Here is a 26,354-nt window from a genome sequence, read left to right as displayed (position 1 = left end):
CCAATGTCGATCAAAATAGTAATCGGTCACTTCTTGATCATGCCTTGAATTCTAATCGTGTTTTGCCCCACATTCCCTGTCAATGCATGGAGGGATATCTCCATATTAGTTTCTATCTGCTGCAATGATTGCTCGTCCTCGGTTTCCGTATGTTGATCCTCTTCCCCGTCCTTTTCTTCTGTACCCATCAACATGTATAAGGATTGTGTCTTGCATATGTGTCCAGGCATGTATTGTTCTTCACAGTTGTAGCAAAGTCCTTTCTCTCTTCTAATTTTCATTTGAGTTGGTGTGAGTCTCTTAATAGGAGGTAAGCGAGGAGTTTGTGTTGTTGGTGTATTGGCGTGAAGTGTAAAATTTGACATGGATGGTGACTTGGGTGTGATGGTTGGAGAGGAGATTTGTTTATTTGGGTTGTTATATATTACTTGAAAAGTATGAAATGGTACTGGGAAAAGTTTTGACGACTGGTTTGGTTTTCTTGAATTGAGCCTCTAATGCGGACTCTTGCATTCTTGCGAGATACCAAGCGTGGTGTAGATTGGTAGATTTAAACATCTGAACTGAAGTTCTAATTTCATCCTTTAACCCACTCAAAAAACTGAGTACAAAATACTCTTTGGTTATCTCTTTATTCTTGCTCACCATGATAGCTTTCAATGTCTCAAAACGTTCATAATACTCCTCTATTGTGTTGGTTTGAACCAGTTTATTAAAATTTCCTACATAGTTATCTTGCCCCACTTCTTCAAATCGTTTGCAGACCTTAACCTTTGTACTCTCTTCCATGGGGTGAATGTAGAAAAACTGATTACCCTTGCGAACCCAAGCTCATGGATTAACTCCATCAAAATGCGGAAAGTCTAACCTTGGGGTTTTTAGAAACTTACCAGAGTCATCCATGTCGACTGGGGTCCTTTGTCGCAAGCCATTAGTGGAGTGTTCAACATCTATTGGAGTCTGTGACCCAGAAGGTAACCCCATTGCTACTGTACTCTTTCCCTTTTCATTTAACAACTTGAAAAGCTAGTCGAATCTGTTGTCCATCTTCTTCTCTGAGAACTCAAATCTAGCTTCCATTTTCTTTTCTGAAACTTTCCTTGCTTGGACTTTCCTGATTAATCTGTCATTTATTTGATTAACTAAACTTTGCATCTCAGTGACCTGGTTCTGGGTTCCCTTAGCCAGTTTCTCCACTTCTAACAAAGTCATTTTCCTATACTAGGACTGCAACAATAGAAACCTAATCCAAATAGACTACCTTAATCAAACAACCTCTCTGATTAACAGAATACAGAGCCTCTTTTCTTTTTTGATATTTTTCTTCTTACATTTTCTATCTCTTTTTTTGCTTTTATACCAGTTTCTCTACATCAGATCCAAGAGATTTCTGGTGCTCTATACTACCTACACGTGGCTCTTACCAACAACTCTTGGCCACTCCATACCTAATATAAGTAAAATACTAAAGTACCCATAAACTAAAGAGATCTCCAAGTCTGTCTTAATAGAACATGACACACCACCAGAACTGCAAGCCAAAAACAGTAGGTTAAACCTTAAAAGTGTCAGAGAGTGTGTGGACAATGGAGGGAGAGTTTGGGAAGTGTTTGTATTGAGTGCAAGAAGACGAAGCATTTTCAGTTTTAAAAAGATTTATATGCATGAGAGCGTGGCAATTATTAAACTCTCCATCTTCATCCTTATTGCTTTGGGCAGACGTTTTCTAATTGCTAGATGTATTGCTTGATATGAAGAAATATTGATTTTTGGACATGAAAAAAAAAAAAATACACTATGAGGGCATCTCCAATGCGGGGTGTAAAATTACACCTCCACCTAGGCTCCACGTAGGTGCCATTAGGATTTTACACCTCTAATTGTATAGTATTGTATAAATTTCGTAAATATCCATTAACTCTATACTCTCCAATGGAAGAGTGTAAAAATAGATTTTAAACTTCGGACGTCACTCCAAGTGGCGTCCTCTTTAATTAAACCCTGGGGCGTCGGCAGGTGGCGTCCGGGAAAAAATAAAACTTCAAACGTGTGTTGAAGTGGCGTCCGAGTTTTAAGTTAAACGGACGTTATTTTAAGTGGCGTCCGGGCTTTTTTATTAACTAATAAATGAGGGGAATTTCCCACCCTCTCTATTAGCTAATACACTATTACCTACGGTTTAGCACCTCCATTGGAGAGAGTTTTTTTATATTTGGGGTGTAAAATTTCCACTCTATACGGTTTACACCCCCCATTGGAGATGCCCTGAGAATAGAGATTATAGCGTAATGACGAGAGAGTACCGGATGGGATTATTTGGGTAGTCCGGTTGACTATTGGCACCCAAAACCCGACTATACATTGAGAAAGGCCTCTAATGCGTTGAATTCCCTTACAATCCTCCTAAAGATTTAATTAGTATTTAATTGGCATTAATTTAACCCGCAGCTAAAGCCCACAGCTAAAGCCCGAAGCGACCCCTGACAGCACAGTCGCACACAATCGCACACAATCCATTTCTTTTCCATTTTTTTTTGGGTTTTTTAATTAGAGTGCAAATGCAAGGTGTAAATTGTATTTAAGAAACAACTTTTGAGTTTCAAAATGGTTTAAATTTAATTATAACTAATGTATGCATTAAATACATATTTATGTCCTCCCAATGGTTACGTTTTTGCCCATTAATTTTGTATTAAAAAACTATCTCATTAAAATAGTCTACGAAAATCCCCACACACATCACCAACTATCTTTTGTCTATCTATTTTGTTTTATTATAATAGATATATATATATATATATCTTATTGTTTCCAATTTTTTGGAAGTTAAATGGTGGTTTGGCAAAAGTCTTTCCCGATTCAAGATTCCGTGTAGTGCATTTTCTACAATATGTAGTTGCGTCAGACATTTGTAGAAATTACTTTCATTATAGTTTCTCTACAATAAGCTTAGCTTATCACTAAATGAGGTATTGGTTTGTCTTACCGACAAATCCTCTTTGAATTTGCCCAAGATCTTTGGAATTCATTTGTTTCTCTCAGGGTAGGGTTTAGTGCACATCATGTAACAGGTTTGTATGGTCCTGGAATATGGGTGTCTGATCGTTATGGATTAACTGGAAAGGTACAATCTGTAAATCCTGCGTGGGGGTACTTTGGGCATATTAGCCAGCCTAGACCATCTTAGAAGACTTCCACTTTGAACGGCACACTCTTTTCTATTTCTGCACTGGCATTTGAGTTGTCTATTGAGTTATTTGGTTTATATACTTCTATGAAGAAAGTGGAATCAGTTCAGTGACAAGATTAATAAACGAATGTTGTCCAAGCGACCAAAGATAATCAATTTATTTTAGGGTTCCCTTTTTTTAAGGAGTGTTCAATTATAAGAAGTAAGGAACTAGCACAATTTGGATAATTGAGAAGGTGCCCTTTGCAAATTTTATAGAGCATTAGGTTTTGATGGGGAACTACTTATGGAATTGCTACTGCTAAAACTGAGAAAGAGTTTCACATTTTCTAGACTGGGAATGAATGTTAAAACATCACCAAACCTAAAGACTGTAAACCAAGGAAGTGATGATTGATGATTCAGACTAGTATTTGGGACTCTGGAAATTCGGTTCTCTTTCCAATTAGGCATTTGCTACATGCCAGGATCCCACTGAGCTCAAATAAATCAATCAAACCCATCCACAACCATGTCCCAGGAGAGTATCATTTCTTTGCAAGATTTTGGATTATACATTTATACCACTCAGGGCATAAACTTCTGTAATCAGATACGCAAACCAAAGGGCGACTGGCACAATTGCACAGATTGTTTCTATTGGCGTTTGTATTTTCCACTCAAACCTCCTTTTTAGAGCAATTCTGGAAAATCTGAACTAATCCGAAAATTACAAATAAATGTTGAACACGCATGAAATAACTGTAAGCAAGGAAAAAGCATGTCCATCCTACATCACTAACAAACAAATTAACATAATGATTTCATGTAGTTCCATCTATGGGTTCATGCCGTTCCATCTATGGGCACGCGCAAGTACGACTAGGATCTCCTTGTTTCAATCTGTCTTCATGTCTACACTTTCCTGACCTGAATATTGTGAGTGGACTGGAAACGCCAAATGGGCTGCCTGCCACTCTGAACAAGTGCTACCTCTTCTCCTTCCTTTACCATCCCTTGTTTCTGGCAAGGAAATTACATGTGATAATGAGAACCTCTAGATGCTACTTGAAAGGCAGAACGCTGTGTTTATGATATAAGAAGACATAAACTCCACTAACAATATCCATACAGACACTTATTAAAAGTAAAGCTTTCTCGAATGTGTAGTTTCCCAAGTAAAACACTTTTACCAAAGATCTAATCTGGTATGGGTACGGACTGTGGGATGACCCTTGGGTCAGGGTCAAGTTGACCTTTTACAATTCATGTAAACTGGTATTCGAAATTCTGTTATAGTAGGGGAAAAGTTTGACCATTGATCAACTTGGCTACATTTATCTATTCAAAAGAGTATTTTCAGTTACCTGCAAGACTGATAAAGCGTTTTGAAAGGTTTCTTCAGCATCATCTGAGAAATTCATGTATATGGGGCATACTCCTTGGTACAAGGCTAGTCTTTGTCTTACTCTCTCCCTGCATAAGCAATTGATGTTATCAGTCCATTTCTGACCTTGTATAGTTAAGCAGATTGAGAAGGTTTACATTCTTAAGACAAAGAAATAAACAAAGAATAGAGAACTTGTCCCTCAATTAGCAGGATTGAGATCAACATTCAGGATAAATTAATTCACTCATTATTCTTTACATTGTCACGTGGATAACAGTTCAGAAAAAGGAGGACAGTAGCAATCACATTCAGCCCTGCATATCTAGAACTCTTTAAGAACAAATACTCATTATTTGAGAATATTAACAATTCAACCAGAGGGAACTGAAAAATGTGTGTGCTTTTTACTTTTAGTTCAGAACATGCTTAGATCAAACGGTTGGCTGCATTAATCAGCGTCAACTTTAGGGAAAGTTGGTTGCAACAGACCTCAACATTAGGCAAGGTGCACAACCAGGATGCACTCTACTTATAATCAGTCTACACATTCAAATAATCCCCAACAAGTTTTAGCAAAGACTACAAGAACGAAACTCACTCATTTGTGAAAGCAAAAATAGTGCCAGAAGGTCGATAATGGCTCAACAGGATGGCCATGAAACCAGTTCTGGTGAAGACTACAATAGAGGTGCCAAGAGTGTTGGACATCATGGTTGCATGGAATGCAAACATCTCGCTCATATGGTTCTGCAAACACAAAAGGTTGAGTGAGCATTTGGAGCCAAAAGGTTTAAAAGGATGAGACATCATTGATACTGCATAATAAGTAATAACTAGTTTGCAGTGGCAAATGACCTTGAATGCCTGGCCTAGATTAGGAGGTTGTTGTCCCCCAACCATGGTTGCTTCAGTCCTCAATGAGACTGTGTGCATAACTTTCACCGCCTTCAAAGGAAACCTACAGGGAAGTAAGCTCAGTAAATTTTCACATAATGTGAATATTTACTCATTAAAGAATAAACACATTTTTTTAGGCAACTATCATGCGATTTGGAAGAAAACAAAAAAGAGACAAAATAGGTGTTTTTTACTAGCCCTGAAAAAAGAATTAGTTGTCTGAACATTTGATACTCAGCTGGCATTTTCAATATCGTTTTGTGAGACTCTGAAGTGCCCAAACACAGGCTGCACATCCAAATTAGCTCAAGTCTTTGTGATTTCTTGACAACAGAGGTCATCCTTGGAAAAAATGCTCATTTTGGTATTTCCATCCACATGGACATCAAATGCATCATGCCACAACGAGTAAACGACTGTAGAAATGTCTTTCAGCTTTTAGATCCCATAAAAATGCATGGAAATGCTGAAATTACTCCGCGAGGGGTCTCCGTAAAAACTAAAAAGGAGATCATCTTCCCATTACATTGTTTGTTTGTCACCATGTGGGACCCACGAACAGCTGAAGGTATGGAAGCTCTCCAACAACCGATCTTTATTTTGAAAAATGTTGAGATTGAGGCGCCCATGTCAAATAGTGGTAAAGTACATGCTATGTTTAACTGTAAGTTTCATTAACCAAATTGGGCAATCAGTTGATAAGATGCACTATTTTTGTATTAGCTTGTAGACTTCATATTTAAAGAATGTGATTGGAACATTTTGGGTATAGTATTCATACTTTACTATAAAACACAGAAGTATGTGCAAGTATATCATCTATGATAAGTGACTAGGAATCGGGCCAAGTGCTAGTACTAAGGTTCTCATTATGTCATCTCAAACCTATTGCCTTGGAGACTTTAAAGGTGGAACATTAAATGGTAGAGCGAATCCCAACTCGAGAATGTAAGAACTGAACAATAAAAGATACTCACTTCCCATGAGCAGTTTCTCCAGAAAGCATAACTGCGTCAGCACCCTCACGGACTGCAATGGCGATGTCTGATACCTCTGCTCGGGTAGGTGTAGGATGCACAATCATGCTTTCAAGCATATTTGTTGCCACAATGACAGCTTTTCCCATGCTACGGCACAGCCTAATTATTTCTTCCTGCATTAAAAAGCAGTGAGTTGTTTTAGCAACTTTTGAGATGAGGAAAAAGTTGCATCCCTTAGTAGGGTTTGAGTTAGTTTTTAGAGAAAAAGACATGTCATTGATCTGGTCGCAATAAAAAACAAAATATAGTAAACTACTTGTTCAGGTCCATCGAGCATTTTTCTTGTGAATAATGTCCCCTATATATCTCCTCTTTATTGCAAATGAAAGAAATACCTGTAGCAGAGGGACCTCCTCAACAGGAAGCTCGGCACCAAGATCTCCCCTAGCTACCATGGCCTACAAAAAAGTATTTACAAGATCAGATTAGTCCTAAGAATATTCAAATTGCTCTTTAAGTTACTAAGTATCTTCATAGAGAAAACAAAGTATATACTCTCCAGTGGGGAAATGAATGGGGTCAAGAACTATGGAGGCCAGGCAGTCCGCCTATATTTATCAAAGATCTCACATAAAATGATATAAATCAAAGATAATGGATTATATGCAAACTCGATATTTCTTGTCTTGTTCTAAAGACCTTCTTCACATTGAACAAAATGAATAGTCATTAAGCAGGCAAACATTTCGGATCACAGATATATTTAGGTGTCAACTTGAACCATTAGAACAGTGGAGCCATCCCAGTGGAAGTCGTGAAATCAGGACATTAAAGAGATTACAATTATGATAGTGGATTACAAAACTGCATAGAGGTATATAAAATAATACAAACAAGTAAAATCGTAAGAACACAACCAACCCAAGAAACTCAACCCTCATATAACAAGGTGAAAAGAACTACTCATTTTGTACTTTTTTTTTGTATTTTCAATCTAGCAACTTGTCTATCTGATGTCAAATACAGAAGCAATGTGAGAATGAAAGATCAAAGATCATTGACCACCCACCCCATCAGATGCTGTGATAATAGAATGAAGATTTGGCACAGAATCTGCACTCTCAATTTTTGGAATTACGTGTATATCTGCACCACAACCTACAATGGAAGGAGGATAAAACGGTGGTTATTGAAGGGTGCACCATAAAACTGAATTTACTATCATCTATAAGCACGAATTTAAAAACATTAATAGTGGGTAATTACTTCGTAGGTAATCCTTCAACTCATGAATCACTTTTGCATCTTTGACAAAGGAGACAGCATAAAAGTCTACTTGGTTGTCCACCCCAAACTTTATATCATCCCAATCTTTTTCTGTATATGAATAGGAATATTTCATCAGCATACAAAAAACAACAGAAATAACAAAATACTAAGCTTCTGATTTAAAGAGCAATGGTGACCGAAAAAGAAAGATTGATGAGAAATTTTTATAAAATTCGTGATAAGTATAAATCTGCTCCAAGCACACACCTGTAATCGATGGTAGTGTAGCACTTTTCCCTCGAACATTCAGATGCCGTCTGGACTTAAGTTCCCCACCGTCAACAACTTCACATTTCACTGAATCTTCTGTCTTGGACTTCACCATTAATGACATCATTCCCCCTAAAGAAACAAAGTGGTGTCACTTAGAATAAAGAATCGTATAGAGAAACTATATGTACTAAACTAACTTCTTGATATTTTACAGCTCACTGAGGACTTTAGGAATAAATATTGGCAATACATATTGGAATATTAGGAACCCAAAGCCAATATTTGTGATATATATCCACTGATTTCATCTCCGTTATTCATACTTTGCCTAGATCATGGATATATCGCAGATATATATTTCCTAAAATATGTGGATATAAAGGAATTGCAATGTGGAGATAAAGGAATTGCAGGGTTCCGATATATCGGGCTATATGGATACTTTGAGCCTTGGTCTCACTGAGGACTTTAGGCACCTTAACAACTGAAGAGAAGAGGGTCCTTGTAAAAGCTGCAAATGAATTGATTTTCCACACACTTTGCATTAGCTTATAGCATTTGAATAGCAACTTCAACAGCTAGTTTTCTAAATGCCTAAACTTACCAAATAACTATAAGTAACTCGCAACTCATTATTAACTATTATCTCATATGGTTTAGAAATAAGGAGTGGATAAGGATAAGAAAGATAAGATCCAAAAAGTAACTTATTCCAGTATGGTGTACTTTTATTTATTTTTTGTTGTTTTTCATATTACACCACGTTCTCTTTGTTATCTCTACGCTATCTAGGTTAAACAACTCTTACTCACACAGTGCCAACTAGTACATGTCTGACTTATGGGAAAATAGATTTTGATTGAGATGGTTATGTCTAACCATGTTGAGATTGGACTATATATGTTCCAGTTTGCAAGTCTTCTTTATAAAAATATCAAGAGAATAAAAGCTGGGAAGTTACTATTAGAAGATGTACACAATGCATCAGGCATCAAGAGGATTGGGGAGTCAATAAGTGTTAATCATTGGTATTGTCGAAAAAGTGTCATCTCTCCTTATACAGATTAAGACAGTATGGCTTTACAAGTGTTTAGGTGTGAGAAAGTATGAAGACTTACCATCAACAAGAAGCATATCACCCACTTCAACGTCATTCACAAAATCATCGTAGTTTACACTGACACAAGTATCTGTGCCAACCCCTCTCTTTATTGTGAAAGTGAACTCTTCACCAGTTGCCAAATTAATCGGCTGTGGTAAGTCGCCACTCCTGACCTCAGGACCCTAATTAGAAAAAGAACGGAGATGAGAGATATTGAACAGCAGCAAATTATGGTATGTGTAACATACTTTATAACACTTATCATGAACAACCTTGGCAAACTAATACAGTGTTCAGTTTGGTGTGCTGCTACAGAATGGTGTGCTCAGTGAATATTGAAAATCTTCATGACATAACAGATTAAGGCTGACTTAATATTTGAACATTCATTAAAGGTTAAAAACAACATTACTGATCAACCCAACGCTGTCTTGTAAAAATAACTAAAAGGTTCAGAATAGTAGGTTCAGAGGAAACATTTAAATCAAGTGCAGTTTTTTTTTTCTTTAAGTCGATGTCAAAAACTAACATTCAATACTTGATCTTAAAAGCATTAAAGTAACTTTTACTATCAATTACATGGAAGAGTCAAAAGAAAGTTGCCTTAGTATCAAGCATAATTGCAATGGCATTGTCTTTGTTTTCTGCATTGTATTCTTTAACTAGATCAATAACTTTCTGATGAGAAGCATGGTCTCCATGAGACATATTCATTCGAGCAACATTCATTCCAGCCTCGGCTAGTTTCCAGATCATTTCACGCGTGTTGGTAGAAGGACCAATTGTGCAAACAATCTTTGTCTTACGCGTAAGCATTGGCTTTGACCATATGCCAACTGCTGTGTCTCCAAGCTGTTGGATGCCCCGGAGTTGTTGAAATTCTTCTTCTCTCTATTAGAAACAAATAACATTTTCTAATAAGATGATGAAGAACATTAAATTAATTTGTCTAGCATCGCAACTACTGAACCACATGAAATCAAGCTACAGCCTAAAGAAGAACATTTCCAACATAGAATCTAACAAATTCAACTAATTTAAACACAACAGACTACCTTGGGAACATCTTCGGGAGAAACAGGAAGAATTTGAGGTTCAGCTCGAGCAGATCTCTTGGCCATAACTCTAACACAAGAACGATAACCTCCTCTACTACATGACTCATTCTTGGAAAACTTATTAACACTTCCTAAAAACAAACGGTTTTGAATTAAATTAGAATTATTAGGGCTAATTATTAATGTAGAACAAGGAGTGTGTATCGCTACTACTTGCGCCATTTCTTGATAAAAAAGAGAGAGAGATAGAAATGAGGAGGTAGCTAAAGAAATGAGGAAGTAGGTAGCTTTTTGCTTTGAAGAAATCGCCGATAAATTTGGCGGAAGTTTTAATGTTAATGCGAGGGAAAAATGGGACTGTGACAACTTTGTTTCTATCGAAGTGTCACTCACGTGTGTATGCCTTATTGACTGATTTAGCCCTTCGGTATGTTCATAGTCTTCATAGTTCATACCATACCCAATCACATGTCTCGTCTTTTGGTTTATTTTGGCAATTATGGATACTCAGAATCTATACAAAAGATAATTGAATAGTTTTATGTACGTTTGATTATTTCGTTGTACAAGATACTAATATTTATGGATTTATTAGTATTATTAAGTGAGGGAACAAAAAAAAAAGGAGACTATGTATTACCAAATCAAAGAGACTGATAGAGTGACAGGTGCATTTGATTTCGGTATAGGTTGATGGCTTGGCTTGAGCCAAGTTAGAAAGCAATAAAGACTTCCAAGTGGGCGGATTCTTAGTCATTGGATTAACATGAATGATTTTAGATGTTAAATGCATATGTCCCTTGAACCCCGATAATTGCTAGCGTACTGACCATCCTACCCAATATAACACACAAAAATAATGGACATTTACTTGGAAAGTTTAAGAAACATTTTAAACCGTTTTCACTCAAGGGATTGACTTGACTCACTCCTTATCTAAACCCACTACAAGTTGTTACCATCCAGCGCCGTTTCCGATCACTGCCCTCTAGCATCATTTTCGACAGCTTTTTCTTTTATTTCATTTATTTGTTCACATTTCTTTATTCATATTTTAATGTGATTTTTTTTTTAATCATATTTTCCACTCTCCACACCACCACCACTAAGTATCAAGACATCATACATAATTAATTTTGAAATTGTTGTAGTTTAATTATTGTAAATTTAGTGATGGGGTTAGTTATTATTTTTTGGGTTAAATTTATAGACTATTGTTCTAGATATGCATTTCAAATTTGAAGGCATCTTAGTTTGATGCTATGATGTTATATTTTTCTTGTAATCTGAAATAAATTATATTGTAAGTAGGGATATATTTTTTTTATTAAAAAAATATTACTTGCGTGATCGGATTGTGGGCAGCTGGAGTAATCCAGTGTTTGGTGTTAGTTGGGACGTTAGGTTGTAGAAAAAGAGATCGAGAAGAAAATGAGTCAACTCATTAATATTAAAAAAAAAAAAAATTACTTGCCTGATCAGATTATGGGCAGTTGGAGTAATTCAGTGTTTGGTGTTGGTTGGGACTTTAGGTTGTAGAAAAAGAGATCGAGGAGAAAATGAGTCAACTCATTAATTGATTTTTTTCACACCAAACAAGTTAAATCTTTTGAATATGTGGCGCGAGGACAACGGAGAGATTGTTTCTGCATCTTCGTCAATGGAAAAGTGTAGGAGGTGGGTGGCCATTAGATGGATACCACCACCTGTGGGTGTGTTTAAATTAAACATTGATGGTTCGTCTAGAGGAAATCCAGTCTTTGCGGGAGCGGTTGTGTTCTCGAGAGATGGGGATGGAAGATTTATCTTCGGTTTAGCGATACCGATATTACATCGTCCACTATTATGGTTGAAGGCGAGGCGCTATTCTTTGGCTTGAGGATTTTATCTTTTACTGCATCTAAATGGGGTTAGGTGTTCTAGTGGAAAACGGACTCAAAGTTCATTCAACAATGCATTAGCCACTCATCAATGGATACACCTTGGGAGGTGCTTCATGTTATTCAAGACTGCTTACATTTTTTTTTAGTTCAATGGCGAGTGAACGGAACGATTTGGAATTCTGAGGGAAACTAACTTCGTGGGTGATGCATTAAGCCAATTTAAGCATCGATGCGTCGCGAGGATGATGCGTGGTTATCGAACCCAATGGGTATGAAAGTGAATGTTCCAACCGGTTTAGTGGAATTCTTTGGAAGATAGTTTTTTCTTTTGGTGGTTGAAACCGCCAAACTTTGTATGTAATCTTTTGTTTGATATTACTTCGCGGTTAATACGAGCGGTTTATTCAAGAATAAGAAATAGCAGTTACCAAAAAAAAAAATAGGTAAATATGTAGTTTTTTAGAGTAATCTTGGACATACCCAACAAAACACTCCCTACCCCAACTTTAAAATAAATAAATAAAATGATTTTAGACATATTTAGCTTCCTAAATTACCTTTCTTTTTTATTAGACGAACCCAAGATATTTATTGACTAAAACAAGTCATTTACTCTACGTGATTCAGAAGAAAAAGACCGCGGTTTTTTTTTTCTTTTTCTTCTTCTCCAATAACCTCTTATTCTTTTATCTCATCAATAAACATGCAAACACCCACTTTTGATTTGAATCAATCATACCAAAGTAATGAGGATGAATACCAACCGAATGAGGATGAAGAAAAAAAAATTAAAATCAAATTTTGACGAATGGGAGAACGCATAAGACTATTATATTTTGGATTACTCCAATAAACATATACAAACACCAAACAAAAATGTGAGTTTGTTTGCAATATTAAACAAAGTGCTATTTTATTTTGGGTGCATACTGAGTATAAGAAATCTAAACCATTTTTTTTTTTTTTTTATAAAATTTAACTTTGAACGGCCTCATCCTATTAGTAGTGCATCTCCAAATGCATTGTTTTTGCTTCAACTGAATTATGAGTCAGAAAATGAAGAGCAAGAAAGCCTGACATAAAACTCTAATTTTGTTTGTCCGGATACGACCGACGCATTTACAACTGCAACAGTAAGAACTTGAAGACACTTTTATAAATTTAGTATATCATTTTTCCGAATGGTGATGTTAATACAATCTATAACAAAATGATTACAGGTATTTGAAAAATTGAAAAGACCTTGTTGATTGGTCCAGAGAGGTAGGGAGAGAAATTGGTTTTGTGGTTATCATTGCAAAGTTGGATAGCGTTGAAAGTGGCCAAAGATCTAGGGTGCTTTTAACTTGTGAGAGAGGTGGTGTTTTTAAACCTCAAAAACCAAAGAAAACATATCGATACAAGCTATCCATGAAACTCCCTCGACAGACAGGAACAAAAAAGTGCAAGTGTTCATTTAAGTTGAAGGGTTATCAGCGTAATCAAGGGGGATGGGAAGTGGTAATAGTTTGCGGAACTCATAATCACCGTCTTGCTGAAAATTTTACAGGCCATTCTTTTGTGGGAAGCCTAACAAGAGATGAAGAAATAATTGTGATCGAGATGTCTGAGGCTAGTGTTAAACCAAGAGAAATTTTGAATGATTTGAAAAAGAAAGATGGCCTAGAGAATTTGTCAACCCTAAGTACCATCTACAATTTTCGAACGAAACATCGTCTTACAAAATTGCAAGGGAGATCACAGATGCAACAATTATTGAAGGTGTTGGACGATCGCGATTACTATGAGTCTCATAGAGAGAACCTGATTACAGGAGAATGCAAGGATCTTTTTTTTGCTTATTCGAGATCAATTAAGTTGGTCAAGTTTTCCGGAAGTGTTGATTATTGATTGTACCTACAGGACTAATCTTCACAATCTGCCATTGCTAGAAATTGTTAGGTTTACGTCTACAATGAAGACGTTTGCTATTGCTTTGGCATATTTAGATTCAGAGAAGAAAGATAACTTTGTTTGGGCTTTGGAAATGTTATACAGTGTTTTGGAAGGCAAGGCATCTAGTGTGAAAGTCATTATGACTGACAGAGACTTGGCATTGATGAATGTTGTGGCGCATGTATTTCCCATGGCTAAACACTTCCTTTGTCGTTGGCACATTCAGACTAATGTGATTACTAACTGTAAAAAAAAATTTGAAGAAAACAATGAGTTTCGGAAGTTCTACTATACGAAATGGTTTGTGATTTATTCAGTTCACCTACTGAAGATGTCTATAATGAAATTTTGGTTGTGTTTAGAAATGAATATGCACATATGGCACATGTGGTACAATACGTCGAAGAGTTGTTGAACAAGTACAAGGAACAGTTTGTGGTGGCTTGGGTAGATTTAGTGATGCACTTCGGCACTCACACCAGTAATAGAATAGAATCCCAACATTCATCTTTGAAGAGAAATTTGAGGAGTTCACGCGGCAATTTGTACCAAAATTGGGATGTGATTGATAACCTCCTTGAAAATTAGCTCAATGGTATACAAGCTTTATTTAATATTAGTCACAACATTATGCATCATTATAATCAAGACAAGGCATACAGTGAGATTAGAGGATTTATCTCTAGGGAGGCGATTGATATGTTGTCGAAAGAACTTGTACGTTCAAACAAAGTGGGCATTTATGAAAAAGAATGTGGGTGTGTTTTGAGGCATACTTGTGATCTTCCATGTGCTCATGAGTTGGTACATATGGTAAAACTTGGTGATGGTTACATACCCTTGAGGTCCATAGATCGTCGTTGGCGGCAACTTGATTTTGAGCCAATGGAATTTCCAAGAGGCTCGCTGGACATTTCACCTAAGGTGGAAAGAATTAAGAAGAAGTTTAACTGCTTACCAGAACACCAAAAACTAATGTTGATGAAGAAATGTTTAAAGCTTGTTGATCTAAAGACTACACACATGCAAGAGCCTCAAGAAAAACTTAATGTCAAAGGTAGCCCATCAATTTCAAAGAAACATGTGAAAGTATCAACTCAAGATCATAATGACACAAGAAGAGAACAATCTGCTTTTGAGTATGCACAGACGCAAGAGGAGAAAAAAGCAAGTGAACAAGTTCCAAAGAAGAGAGGCAGACCACATAAGAACCAAGGAGAAACACAAGCAATTGAAAAAGTACCTAAAAAAATAGGCAGACCACCTAAGAAGCCAGCTCAAACATCTTTGCTAGAAGATTTGAATCCATTGCTTAACAACTTTATTGTTTCATGTGAGGATGTCCTTGGGGATGGACATTGTGGATACAGGTCCATAACAAGATTATTGAACAATGGTGACGAGACTGGATGGTTTACCGTGAGGAAGAGGTTGTTGGTCGAGTTGATGGAATATGCAGAATATTACATTGAATGGTCTGGATTCACCATTTTCAAACACTTAATTCGAAATTTACAATGTACAAAGTCGATGACGATGAACCCGACTGAGTGGTTTGAACTTCCTGACATGGGTTAGTTAATTGCTTGTGCTTATAATTGTGTGTTTGTCACCCTAGCACCAAAGCAATCGTTAACTTACCTTCCTTTGAGAACTCCACCAGACTTGGAGCATACTCTCATTATCTCAGTTGCTCATATAAATAACCACATACATTATGTGCCGCTTAGACTTAGTGATGATGCTCCCTTGCCACCAGTTATACCAGGTTACCACAATCTAGCATACTCGGGCATCGCTGACTTGTGGATGGCAAAGGTTCAAGAAAAACTTGCCGACTGGGATAGGAAGGTAAATCAAAAAATAAAAATAAAAATAAAAATTATAGGTTGGACTTGGGTGGAAGCATTTTTGGTTATTGATTTGAGTTTGTTAAATTATGTTGAGCTTGTTGAATTAATTTTAGTAAGATGTTGAGCAGGTTGTACAGGAGCAAACTAAAAAGAAGCGCACAAGTACAACACAAGAGACTTCAAAAAAGAGAAACAGAAACAAGAAAGGTTTGTCATATATGTATATATACTTGTGTACGATTGCATATTAAATTGTTTTTAGGTAAGTAGATTATTTGTTGGTAATGGGCATCGATTATTTGTTGTTTTTGAGTATGTAGTTTAGTTTAAGAGTTTTGTAGTAATATTGTATATCTCGGTTTAAATTGTATATATATCTTTAACCAACATGTGCGGACTACCTAATTTAAATGAAGATGTTCATCCTGAAGTGAGTGGATCGTCTGACCTTGACTCGTTTAGCTTTAAAGAACTCATTAGCAAGGCCAAAGAGAACATGAAGAGAAGCAGAAAAAAAAATACTAGGTCAGAGATAATTCTAAAAGATGAAGAAATCGAGCATAAGTGGGAAAATATTTTACGTGACTTTAATCCTTTGATCGGCGATATGATTAAAGATTTTGTTGAGGTAACCCCGGATGGGCATTGTGGCTATAGATCCATAGTTACACTGCTAGGATATACAGATGATTTAGCATGGCGAACAGTAAGGGGTCTTATGCTAGAAGAGTTGATGCAGTATGCAGATTACTATACAGAGTTGCATGGTAATGACGGATTTAAAAACCACAAAAGAAACTTAGAGTGTACCAAGTCTTCCACAATGAATGGGACAGAATGGCTTGATCTCCCAGACATGGGTTCCTTAGTTGCAAGTGCTTTTAATTCTGTTTTTGTCATCACCATAGCGCCACGACAATTAGGTGTCACGTATTTTTTCGTTGAGGACAGTCCGAAAGAAATGTTCGGATAATCACCATTTTCCACATAAACAAAGGACATTTTGTGCCAGTTGTGCTAAAGGATACTGATCCTCTACCTCCAATTTAGCGAGATTGGCAGTCTGTTAGATGGCCAAAAACAGCAGTGTGGGAAACTATTATGAAAGGAAAATTGGACAGGTGGGCCGGATCGGTTCCGACCAATATGCAGAACCTACAATGTGTTTATCCAGATTAGTTTTAGTTGTTGGATAGAAAAATAAAATAGTTAGTTGTAATTTCTCAAGAATTACTATGTGCTTATTTCATTATAGAACATGGCTTATGGCAATATTGAGGTTTAGTTGTTGGCAATATGTATACCTTATGGCAATATTTCATTTAGTTGTTGGCAATATGAGGTTTTGCTGTTTCACCAATTTGCTGTTTCTGTTGATGCCTCTTTAATTTTTTTCCATCGTCTATGATGGGAAGTGAAGTGAAATGTTGATTCTTTGAAATATAAGGAAGACTGGAGGGTGATTCTGAGGTGAAGGCAGTCTCTTATGAGAGAACAAATAGTCGACAAAAAGAGAAGTGGAGGTGGAAGATCATTTGCCACTGACATAACTTGGGTTTCATAATTGAGCTGATTTAGTGGCAGCATAGATTTCTTTTTCTGTTGCCCTTTTTTCTGGTTACAGAAACGATCTTCATGATACCTGAAAATACAAGGAAAAGTTGAAGGAAAAGAATTTTGAGACCTTTGATGATATCAGGGCTTTATTTATCGTTAATTCTACTCAAATGTTTTGGAAAGCAAACATCTTTCTTTGTGAGGTTTGTATTTGATTTCCTCTAGTTTTGAGATTCAAATAGAAAACAGACAAAAAAGTGCACTAAAGAGAAAACATAACCACTTACAACTCTTATCAAGCAAGGAAATGTATTAAAGAGAAAACAAAACCACTTACAATTCAACGCGAGCTATCAAGAACCACAGTCTCTAGCTCCACGCCTTGGCTATTTAGATGATATTTCTACAAATCATTGAAGGATCTTGGTGGACTTGAACCACCATCTCTTGAGATACATTAGAGACATGGTCCAATTCTCAAGCGTTTTTTCCATTTAAGCTAAAGATCCATTACACATAGTTGTTAAGCACATAATTGTAACGCTGCTGCGGCATTTACTATCTCTAGGCCTCTCAAGTGACACCTAGCCGCGTAGTAACCTGCAACAATTTTCACCTTCGCTCCTTCAACAACATATTTTTCTAAGAGTCGAAAATCTTTTGCATATATTTGGCTTGGAACTTCAATTTTTTTATTTATATTTGATTCCTATTTTTCAGGTCATCATTGTTTCTATGCAATTTCTCCTGTTTATTTAAGTAAAAGTGAAGTCATATGACAAAATGTAAATGAATCACATTCATATTTATCATAGAGAAATGAATTCATGCAACAGTTGAAACTCAAAACAAGAATAAGGTAACGAGAAGTGTAAAGAAAGTACATCATTTGCTTGTCTTCTTATCTCCTCCACAAGTTGTGTTCCACCGCACTGCTTCTGTCTTATATCGAGTAACTCCTGGAATTTGTTTAAAGTCTAAAATATTAGAGAAATTTTATAGACTTCAACGTTAGACGACATTGCAAAATCACTGCATTGGGAAAAAACAACTATCTTATTAGCACCACCATCGGGATTAGAGGACAATTCTTGTTGTCCTGATTACTTGTTCTACTGTAAGTGTTGCTAAACTAGACAAAAATGAGAATATTCCACTGAAATGGTAAAATTGTACTTACCGCTTGTTTGGAATCAAGTAGCCAATCCCCAACACAGGCAGACTTTCTTAGAGGCGATCCCTGGAACCAAAATACTAAACTGTAAGCAGAGAACCATAATAAAGCTAGAAAAGAAGCTTCAATTAAATGGCGAGAAAAACATGTCGGTGTGGAACTGCACCCAATGGAATATCCTGGGGATACATGCTTGAATTAGTTTGAAAAAAACATATATCTGGTTTTAGAATGAACGAACAAACGAATGAACGAATCAGATAGGTAGAATTGTACCTTTACATTATCCAAATTTTTAAAGGTGACTGAAAACCTGCCTTTTATTTGGACCACACTGGCCTTTGATTTGTCATCCAAAGAATCTCTAAATCCTGCAAAAGAAGATTATATGGACAATGACTCAATGAGACTGCCTTGGTTAATCAACCATCTTTTTTAACTTCCATTTCCATTTGTTTCGACCAATGCCAAACCCACCAAATGTTCACACATGGTCTCAGCCAGGATTAATGTAAGATGTGTAGCTTTTTATAGAATTCACAACTCTATTACCTCCTGAAGATCTTATGGGAGCTGATAAACTGTTTGCAGAAGCACAATTTGGGAGCATCAAAGGACCACTGAAACTGGGCACTCTTCTTACATCACGCTTACCTTTCTCACCTATCGATAGAACTTCATTCCCACATCTAACAATGACAAAAACACAATAAAAATCATTCAAGTGGCTATATACAAACGTCTCATTAAATAAATTAACAGTATACTACAAGGAAAAAAATTCATTAGACCATCATTACTATCCTTCCTAGCACATTCTTGCTAGGAAACCAAAATTTTAAATGAGAAATGTTTTATCTTCTTTTGATTTATCTATACTGGACAAAAGGTGAACATTCGAGCAAGTACAAACAATAGTAAAAGATTCCAAATCCTTTATCGTGTTAGTTTGTTATATGTTCTAATTACATAACCCTTTTAGGAAAAAAAATTTAGGAAGAGAGTATTTAGAACATTAACTACCAAAGAGAAGCTAACCTTTCAAGTACATGTCGCTTTTCAGATGCGGAATGATTAAGCGCAATATTAGGAATAAGTGGGCCACTCGGCTCTGGCTGCATTTAGCTGTTTGACCTTTAAGAGGCTCTTGAACTATAGGTTTGTCAGAAGTTGAAAATACTAGCTCATTGTTTTAGATCTATCTTTCTCATCCACTTCGCTTATATCTTGATTGCCATAATAGGGAGTTTCAGTTTATGAAATTTCGCTTTTGCATTCAGAAACTCTCCTCCGCTTCAAAGACCACTCTTGCTGCAACACAATATAATATACGACGAGGTACCTTAATGCACATATCTTGAAGTAAATGTACTCAATAAAGAGAAAGGCCATTTTGGCACTTCAGAGATGTTAATAAATGTACGGGACGATATGTTAACATGCATAAACTTTGAAATGGATAAAGGACTCTAATAAATCAAGCCCTTAAAAGACATACCTACTATCAATGTTGCTTGTAGGACCGAATTGCCAAAAACTAGATCCAGCACAAGATGCATACTGCAAATAGTTTTCAAATATGTCACGGGTTAGTCTTTAAGGTTTAAACAATATACAAGACATACAAAGGTTACAGATAGCTTGTTTATATATAAGAGCATCACGCTCAAAAAGTTAATCCATTCTAAAGTATGAAATATTCTTATTCTTTAATGCAGGTAAATCAAAATGAATACAATAATATTCTTTAACGCAGGTAAATTGAAATAAATGTAATAATATTTTGCAATGCAAATCTAGTCATGATAAACTAAGTAACTGAGGACATAATTTAAATTTCAAGTATAGAAGCAGAAGTTACACGGATTTACTGGTGTTGAATGTTTTACTTGGAATGAACCACAAGGCTCACTCCCACCCAAACAAAAAATTTAAAAGAAACACAATAACTGCATTTTTCGTATACAAGTGGGAACATCTTCACAAGATCAACAACCAGGGATCAGCTCATAAACCTAGGAGAATAAACTTCTTGTTGGTTTGACAATACAAGGAGTTTAGAGAACTAACTTACCTTATCATTACCAAATGATTCCATGCTTCCCATTTCTCCTTTCATTCTGGCCATGTCATTCTCTTGAACCTGCAAAAAAAGATTGAGAAATTAGTAAATCACTCCAATATATGCATTGAAGATTTTCCCAAGAACTATCTATTTCAAAACCTCATTGTAATCAAATTAATATGGAAAATGACCGTTTATAATAAGTGAAGGTTACATACCAATGATGCTTGGGCTTTCAAATCCTCAACGTCCAATTCATTCCAAGCTATAGCCACTGAAGTTCTTCTGACATAAAGGCATAGTTTGTTGTTATAGCCACTGTGTTTGCAAGGCTCGAAAGAGGTTTTTTTTTTTTTTTGTTCTTTTTTGTTTTTCCCTTTGGTAGAAGATAGAGCGGGGGAAGAAGAATGGGCGTAAAGAAACTTTCACTAACAAAAACGGAAAAACGGGTACCAAAACAGACGCGTGTTAATTTTTTTTCTCATTCGTATGCCCCTATTGGAAATACCCAAATTATTTGGGAGATATTATTGAATTTATGACAGTTATTGGGGTATGGCAAAAAAAATTGTTAGTTATGGAGTACGGGAGTGTTTTGTTGGGTATGTCCAAGATTACCCATTTTTTATTGTGTGTTTAGTGGTAGGATTGTCCAACCCTTTAAAGGGGCAGGATGCTAACAATTCTCATTGAACCCAATCCAAACTCCATTATTTTATCTATTAACAAAATAGGTCGATGTAGGGCCTACCAACCTCCTTACCATTGATTTCAAATTGTGACATGGAGAATCAAACATCGCTTTAAAGGCTGATACATCCAATTTGATTGGGACAATCAACATCGATGTAAGTAGTAGATCAACTATATAAAACATATTACTTTATGGAACTGTGGAGAATAGATAATTTGTACAAGGCGACTAAACTGTTTTGTTGGAAATAAATGTTATGCGATTTTTTGTTATTTATTTTTCAAAATTTGCTTTTATATATTTGATTAGCTCGTAGTCGGCAAATAAATAAAGAAAAATCATATGATGATGAATGAAGCCTCGATACTTGATCCTTTTGAAATGGGTTTGATAGTTTCTTCCTTACAAATGTTATGGTTATAGATTTATTGTCTTAACCGCACCATTTTGTGAATAATTAAGTATCCGTGAATAATTCCAATGCACCAGAAAATAAGGCATCACTCCCGCTTAAGTGTTCCTCATGAAAAAAAATATTATTATATATATGTAGCAACCAGTGGCGGAGCTAGGAATCCCTTTCACCTAGGGCACTTGGATAGCCCTTGGATAAATTACATGCACTACGGAAAAAAAAAAAAAAAAACAAAAACCAAAAAAACAAACACCAATTTTTTTAGCCATAACAAAGCAACTAAATCTTATCGAGTCTTGCAAAACAATTAGTCAAAAACTACCTTTTTTTCTAGTGTTTAAAGTATTACAATTTAAGTAAAAGTAAATAATACTTGGTATTACTACATTTTGAAAGATGAACCTCGAGTCTACAAACATATTTTGAAATCCTACCATTTGGACTCACAAATGTGTAAAGTTAGTTATGTAAATTTAAGTGTTTTCCTTGACACCTTCATTGGTAGAATTACAAGACTATAAATTTGTTATACGCCATGATTATTACGGTTTGATTTAGTGGTGGCCTGGTGGGGGCACTTTCACTGATTGTACTAACAAATGTTGGTACTAGTTAACTACTATTTGATGTTTTCTTCAAGTTTACCTGGGCCGTGCCACGGTAACCACCATGGCTCTCATACTTTAGTAACCCATAAAGCATTTTCACCGAGAAAATCGGAGAATAAAAAGACAAAAAAAAAAAAAAGCAAAAGGCAAAAAGGTTATACTCGCTCTCTCTCTCTCTAATCTATCTTCTCTTCTCTTCATCTATCTATTATCTTCTATCTAATCTCTATAAATTTACCATATGGCATCTCTTTTCCCCTGTGGGATCTGCACAATACTACCGCTCAAGATCTCGTTCCTTGGATATATTAAAGTTTCTCTCTGGTGCACTTGTTCAAGCTATGCTAAAATTTTCACTTTAGGGCTTTATGTATTATTTGTTGACTGCAAGTAATTGCTATATTTGTACCACGATTAAAATGATTGACTATTTACTAGTGTTACTAATTTTCTTCCATCTAATCTAGCGACCCAATTTAGCAAAAAGCTTTTTGTTCTCTTTATGGATTGTATATTGACTATCATTATTATTGGAAAAAAAAATATTGACTATCATTAAATTGTTAACCCAACTCATGGGTGCGGTAGTTTTAGTGGATCATTAAACACTACGGTAATCCCAAAAAAAAAAAGAACAGTTTTAAAAATGAATGGGCTGAGATCAAGTGATTAACTACTCGATATAAAGCATATAATTTTCTGATTAGCTTTTCGATTCTTTCTGAACAAGTTAGTATGAGCTTAATATTAATTCTTTTATGTTTTCTTTGCAGTCCTCGGCCGATGGTGGATTCTTCATCTTACATACTGTACTAATAAATATGGTATCGGTGTTTTTGTCAAAGGAAGATGTTGAAGCCGGTAGATTAGGTTTTAAGTTATACTTCTCGTTGTTGTCTAAACATATTTCTATTAGTTTCTTTTTGGATAGCTACTTAGAAGATAGTGGTTAACCCAAAACAGTTGTTAAGCGGGCTTTGCTTGTTTTAGTTTCTCTTAAGCTGTTGCTTCCGGTTTTATTAAGATCTAGTCTTGTAGACCTTTCCACATATTCTGGTGTTTATAAGTCTACTGGGCAAGTTGTTATATACTTATATGCATCTTATTTGCTATTTCCATAAGCATCTAGCTATATCTTTCCCATTGTGAAGCATTTGACCGCAACCGCAGAGAGAGTACTATGTTAGCTAATTGCATTGCTTATTTCCCTATATTTAAAATGTTTTGATTTTACAAGGAATTAACACAAAGTCACAAACTTCATACGAAATTGCTATAGTGGGTGTTTCCAATTAAATCTAACAACAAATTGTACCTACAAAGACTCTGAGAGGTATGCATGCCAAATATAATGTCCTCGTAATCTAACTTGAGAACGACAACAAATTAAAAAACCACCATGTTAACCTCACTAATAACAATGTTTGTATTTGCAAAAAACCATACAATAACTAGTAAATCAATAATGGTTGGGGGAATTAGCGATACCCCCCATATTTAAAGATCTCTTTTGCGATACCCCCACATTTGAAGATTGTTTGGGTAGAAACTCGCCCAAACAAACCAATGGTTTCATAAGGGAGGTTGTTGCAATAAATTGTTGAGACTGTACCTTCAATGGCTGCCTACTGATAAGCACCCAAAACTGTATTATAAAAACCTGTAGAGACATAACATTTCGGTCAATTTTGTGCTTAATAATCATGAAATAATCGCATCTTCGTGCTTTTTGCAGGTTGGAGCAACTAATGTAAAAACTATGAAAAAGCCAGCATTTAAGCACGGAATAGGGTATATACATGCCTTCCGATCAAGCCCATGTGAAGCCCAACAAATTCGGGACTAAAGCCCAAAGACTCAAATAGTACGAATCCAATCGAAACGGGATTACATGCACGTAAGCATCAAACTTCGAAGCTCATATCTCTTGAACCCGAGGACTCGAATCGACGAGTGAAGCTGCTCCGACGATCGGTCGCGATGAACTCTACAAATAGGCGGGAAGTTGTAAAAATGCCAAAAGACCGGGACTGCCACTGGACATTGTCGTGAATCCACTAGGCGGCCCATAAGATTTGATGAGTCATCATGCAAGTCAAGACAAAGGTGCAAATAATTGGTGCAATTTTGACACCTTGCATGAAGTTAATGAGTTAGTTGGATTTAGGTGATGATTATCTAAAAAATGAAAGGTGTCAAATGGGAGTTAGTTGTGGATAAGTGAGAAATAAATGAGAGGAGAGTGTTTCACGTGGGAGAAGAGAAAAAGGCTCTCTTATGTAAAGGGGGGCTGATTTTGGGAGTTGGGAAGCTTTTACTTCTTTGACTTTTACTTTTTCATTTACATCCATGTCTTTAATTTTGTTTTTTTAGTTCTTAGTTTTTAGAGAAAAGCTTGTAACTTGTTAATGGGGGAACTCTCTCTAGTTTTTAATAAACTCTTCTTCATTTAGGTAAATGATAACTGATGAAATGAGTAGTTTACCTACGAAATGAACTATGAATTCAAAACGTAAGTAAACTAAAACTAGACTTAATAGTCTCAATTATCAAAGCTTTCTACTCTCAATCCTATGAGATATAGTGGAGTAGATAAGTTCGTTCCAATCTAGTGCTCTAGCATGGATATTTTCTAATCTAACTAGTGGGTTTTAAGTCTACATGAGAGTTTTACGAAGGGGAATTATACTTCGATGCAACTACCCACAAGATGCAACTAGTCGATTATCTAAATAATTATGGGAATGCTACGTTGATTCTATGATAAGGAGTTAGAAGGGATTGATTCCACCTTAACTCAACTTAATCCACTAACGATTTAATCGTCAGAATCCGAATGAGCTTCCCATGAAACAATTGGTTATTCCTAATCCCTAATTATACATGGCATTTCTACCAATTCATAACTAGCATGTGAACAATTAAACCCATTCTCATGGTGAACTAATCATTTCTAGAAAGTGGAATAGAAAATCACGGCGACTCTACGATAATCGAATCAAGCTTTCATCAAGGCTTCACAACCCCCTCTAATGGAGGTTTAGCCTTGAATCATTCATAATCATTTCCATTTAGATTAAAACTAAACATAATATAAAGCATTGAAATTTACTTAATTTAACAATAATGAAATCTAATTTAATGACTAAATTGAAATAAGGACATGAATTGAAATTAGATCTAGAATTGGAATTGACAAAATCGAAATTGATAAAGAATACTACTTTATTGATCTAATCAAATGAAGAACAAGATTCAAGGTTTAATCTAATGAAATGAATTAGATTTGAAACTATACTTAATCAAAAACAATTAAATAAAACTAGATCTAGAAGCTATTTTAATGGCTACTTTCTATTCTAAGCTATCTACTATTTTCTAACCATCTACACTTGTGCCATTAACACTGAGTCAAGCTTTTGTTTTATACATCCAGATCAAAAATCGTGCATGGGCTTGGAGCCATGTTTTGGGCGAAGAATCGGGCCCAAAACCCAGTTCTTCGATCAAAAAGGCCTCTTCAGCTGCAGTTGGCTTCCACAGACTTTTGTCCACTTCTGCTCCTCTGATTGGGTCAAGGCTTGGACCATTGCAAAGCTCTTTCCGAGCCAGGTCGTTTTGACATAAGGTAGGCCTCATTCCGAGGTCCGAGTCCAAAGATATGGCATTCGGAGGAGTTCTCACGACTTTTGCTCCTTTATCTCGCTAAAATGGCACATTTACGCATAATGGACTTTGAAGCACGAAATGCATAAAAACACTTAATCAATCATTAACTCTTTACTTATTATTCACATAATTGGTCTAATAGTATGATTATTAAGGGGTTAAAACTACAGTTTTGGGCTCTTATCAAACCACCCCCAAACAAACATTTTGCTTGTCTCCCAAGCAAAGATGAAATTAGAATAAGTGACCAAAAATAGAGTTCTACCTAATCTCGTTTAAACTTAGATGCGATTGCATTGACCATATGCAACAAGGCCTTAAACCACTAGGAATTCCCTAGTGGGACGAGTTATAACCTCGTGA

At 35.9% G+C, this 26,354-nt stretch overlaps 4 protein-coding genes across 7 annotated transcripts; 2 read left to right on the top strand and 2 right to left on the bottom strand.

Annotated features, from left to right (window-relative positions):
* Positions 1-3,803: 3,803 nt before the first annotated feature.
* On the bottom strand, positions 3,804-10,597 carry PKP-BETA1 (plastidic pyruvate kinase beta subunit 1). 4 transcript variants are annotated; one of them, XM_086588187.1, is made up of 12 exons: positions 10,136-10,597; positions 9,684-9,971; positions 9,097-9,262; positions 7,973-8,107; positions 7,703-7,813; positions 7,506-7,594; positions 6,832-6,894; positions 6,434-6,609; positions 5,415-5,517; positions 5,158-5,306; positions 4,537-4,645; positions 3,804-4,192 (listed from the first exon to the last, which is right to left on the bottom strand). In XM_086588187.1, exons 1-12 carry the CDS (start codon positions 10,589-10,591, stop codon positions 4,085-4,087), a joined length of 1,953 nt encoding a protein of 650 aa, XP_086444313.1. In that variant the 5' UTR covers positions 10,592-10,597; the 3' UTR covers positions 3,804-4,084. The 4 variants fall into 4 exon arrangements, with proteins under 4 accessions (XP_086444313.1, XP_086444311.1, XP_086444310.1 ...); XM_086588185.1 differs by having other exon boundaries at positions 10,133-10,468; XM_086588184.1 differs by having other exon boundaries at positions 5,158-5,517.
* A 2,834-nt stretch (positions 10,598-13,431) lies between these two features.
* LOC147472821 (uncharacterized) lies at positions 13,432-13,911 on the top strand. Its single transcript, XM_086588140.1, has one exon. The coding sequence runs from the start codon at positions 13,432-13,434 to the stop codon at positions 13,909-13,911; it is 480 nt and encodes a 159-aa protein (XP_086444266.1).
* Positions 13,912-13,975: 64 nt separating this feature from the next.
* LOC147472820 (uncharacterized) lies at positions 13,976-16,079 on the top strand. The gene is made up of 6 exons (XM_086588139.1): positions 13,976-14,201; positions 14,288-14,403; positions 14,545-15,529; positions 15,575-15,807; positions 15,938-16,016; positions 16,072-16,079. The coding sequence occupies exons 1-6, from the start codon at positions 13,976-13,978 to the stop codon at positions 16,077-16,079; spliced, it is 1,647 nt and encodes a 548-aa protein (XP_086444265.1).
* Positions 16,080-18,718: 2,639 nt separating this feature from the next.
* On the bottom strand, positions 18,719-19,703 carry LOC147472819 (uncharacterized). The gene is made up of 3 exons (XM_086588189.1): positions 19,579-19,703; positions 19,093-19,229; positions 18,719-18,911 (listed from the first exon to the last, which is right to left on the bottom strand). The coding sequence occupies exons 1-3, from the start codon at positions 19,659-19,661 to the stop codon at positions 18,739-18,741; spliced, it is 393 nt and encodes a 130-aa protein (XP_086444315.1). The 5' UTR covers positions 19,662-19,703; the 3' UTR covers positions 18,719-18,738.
* Positions 19,704-26,354: the final 6,651 nt, after the last annotated feature.

This window comes from Coptis chinensis, unplaced genomic scaffold (assembly GCF_015680905.1).
Source record: "Coptis chinensis isolate HL-2020 unplaced genomic scaffold, ASM1568090v1 utg724_pilon_pilon, whole genome shotgun sequence".
Taxonomy (NCBI): domain Eukaryota; kingdom Viridiplantae; phylum Streptophyta; class Magnoliopsida; order Ranunculales; family Ranunculaceae; genus Coptis; species Coptis chinensis.
The sequence above is the reverse complement of the archived record's forward strand: the minus strand, read 5'-3'. Positions and strand labels throughout refer to the sequence as shown.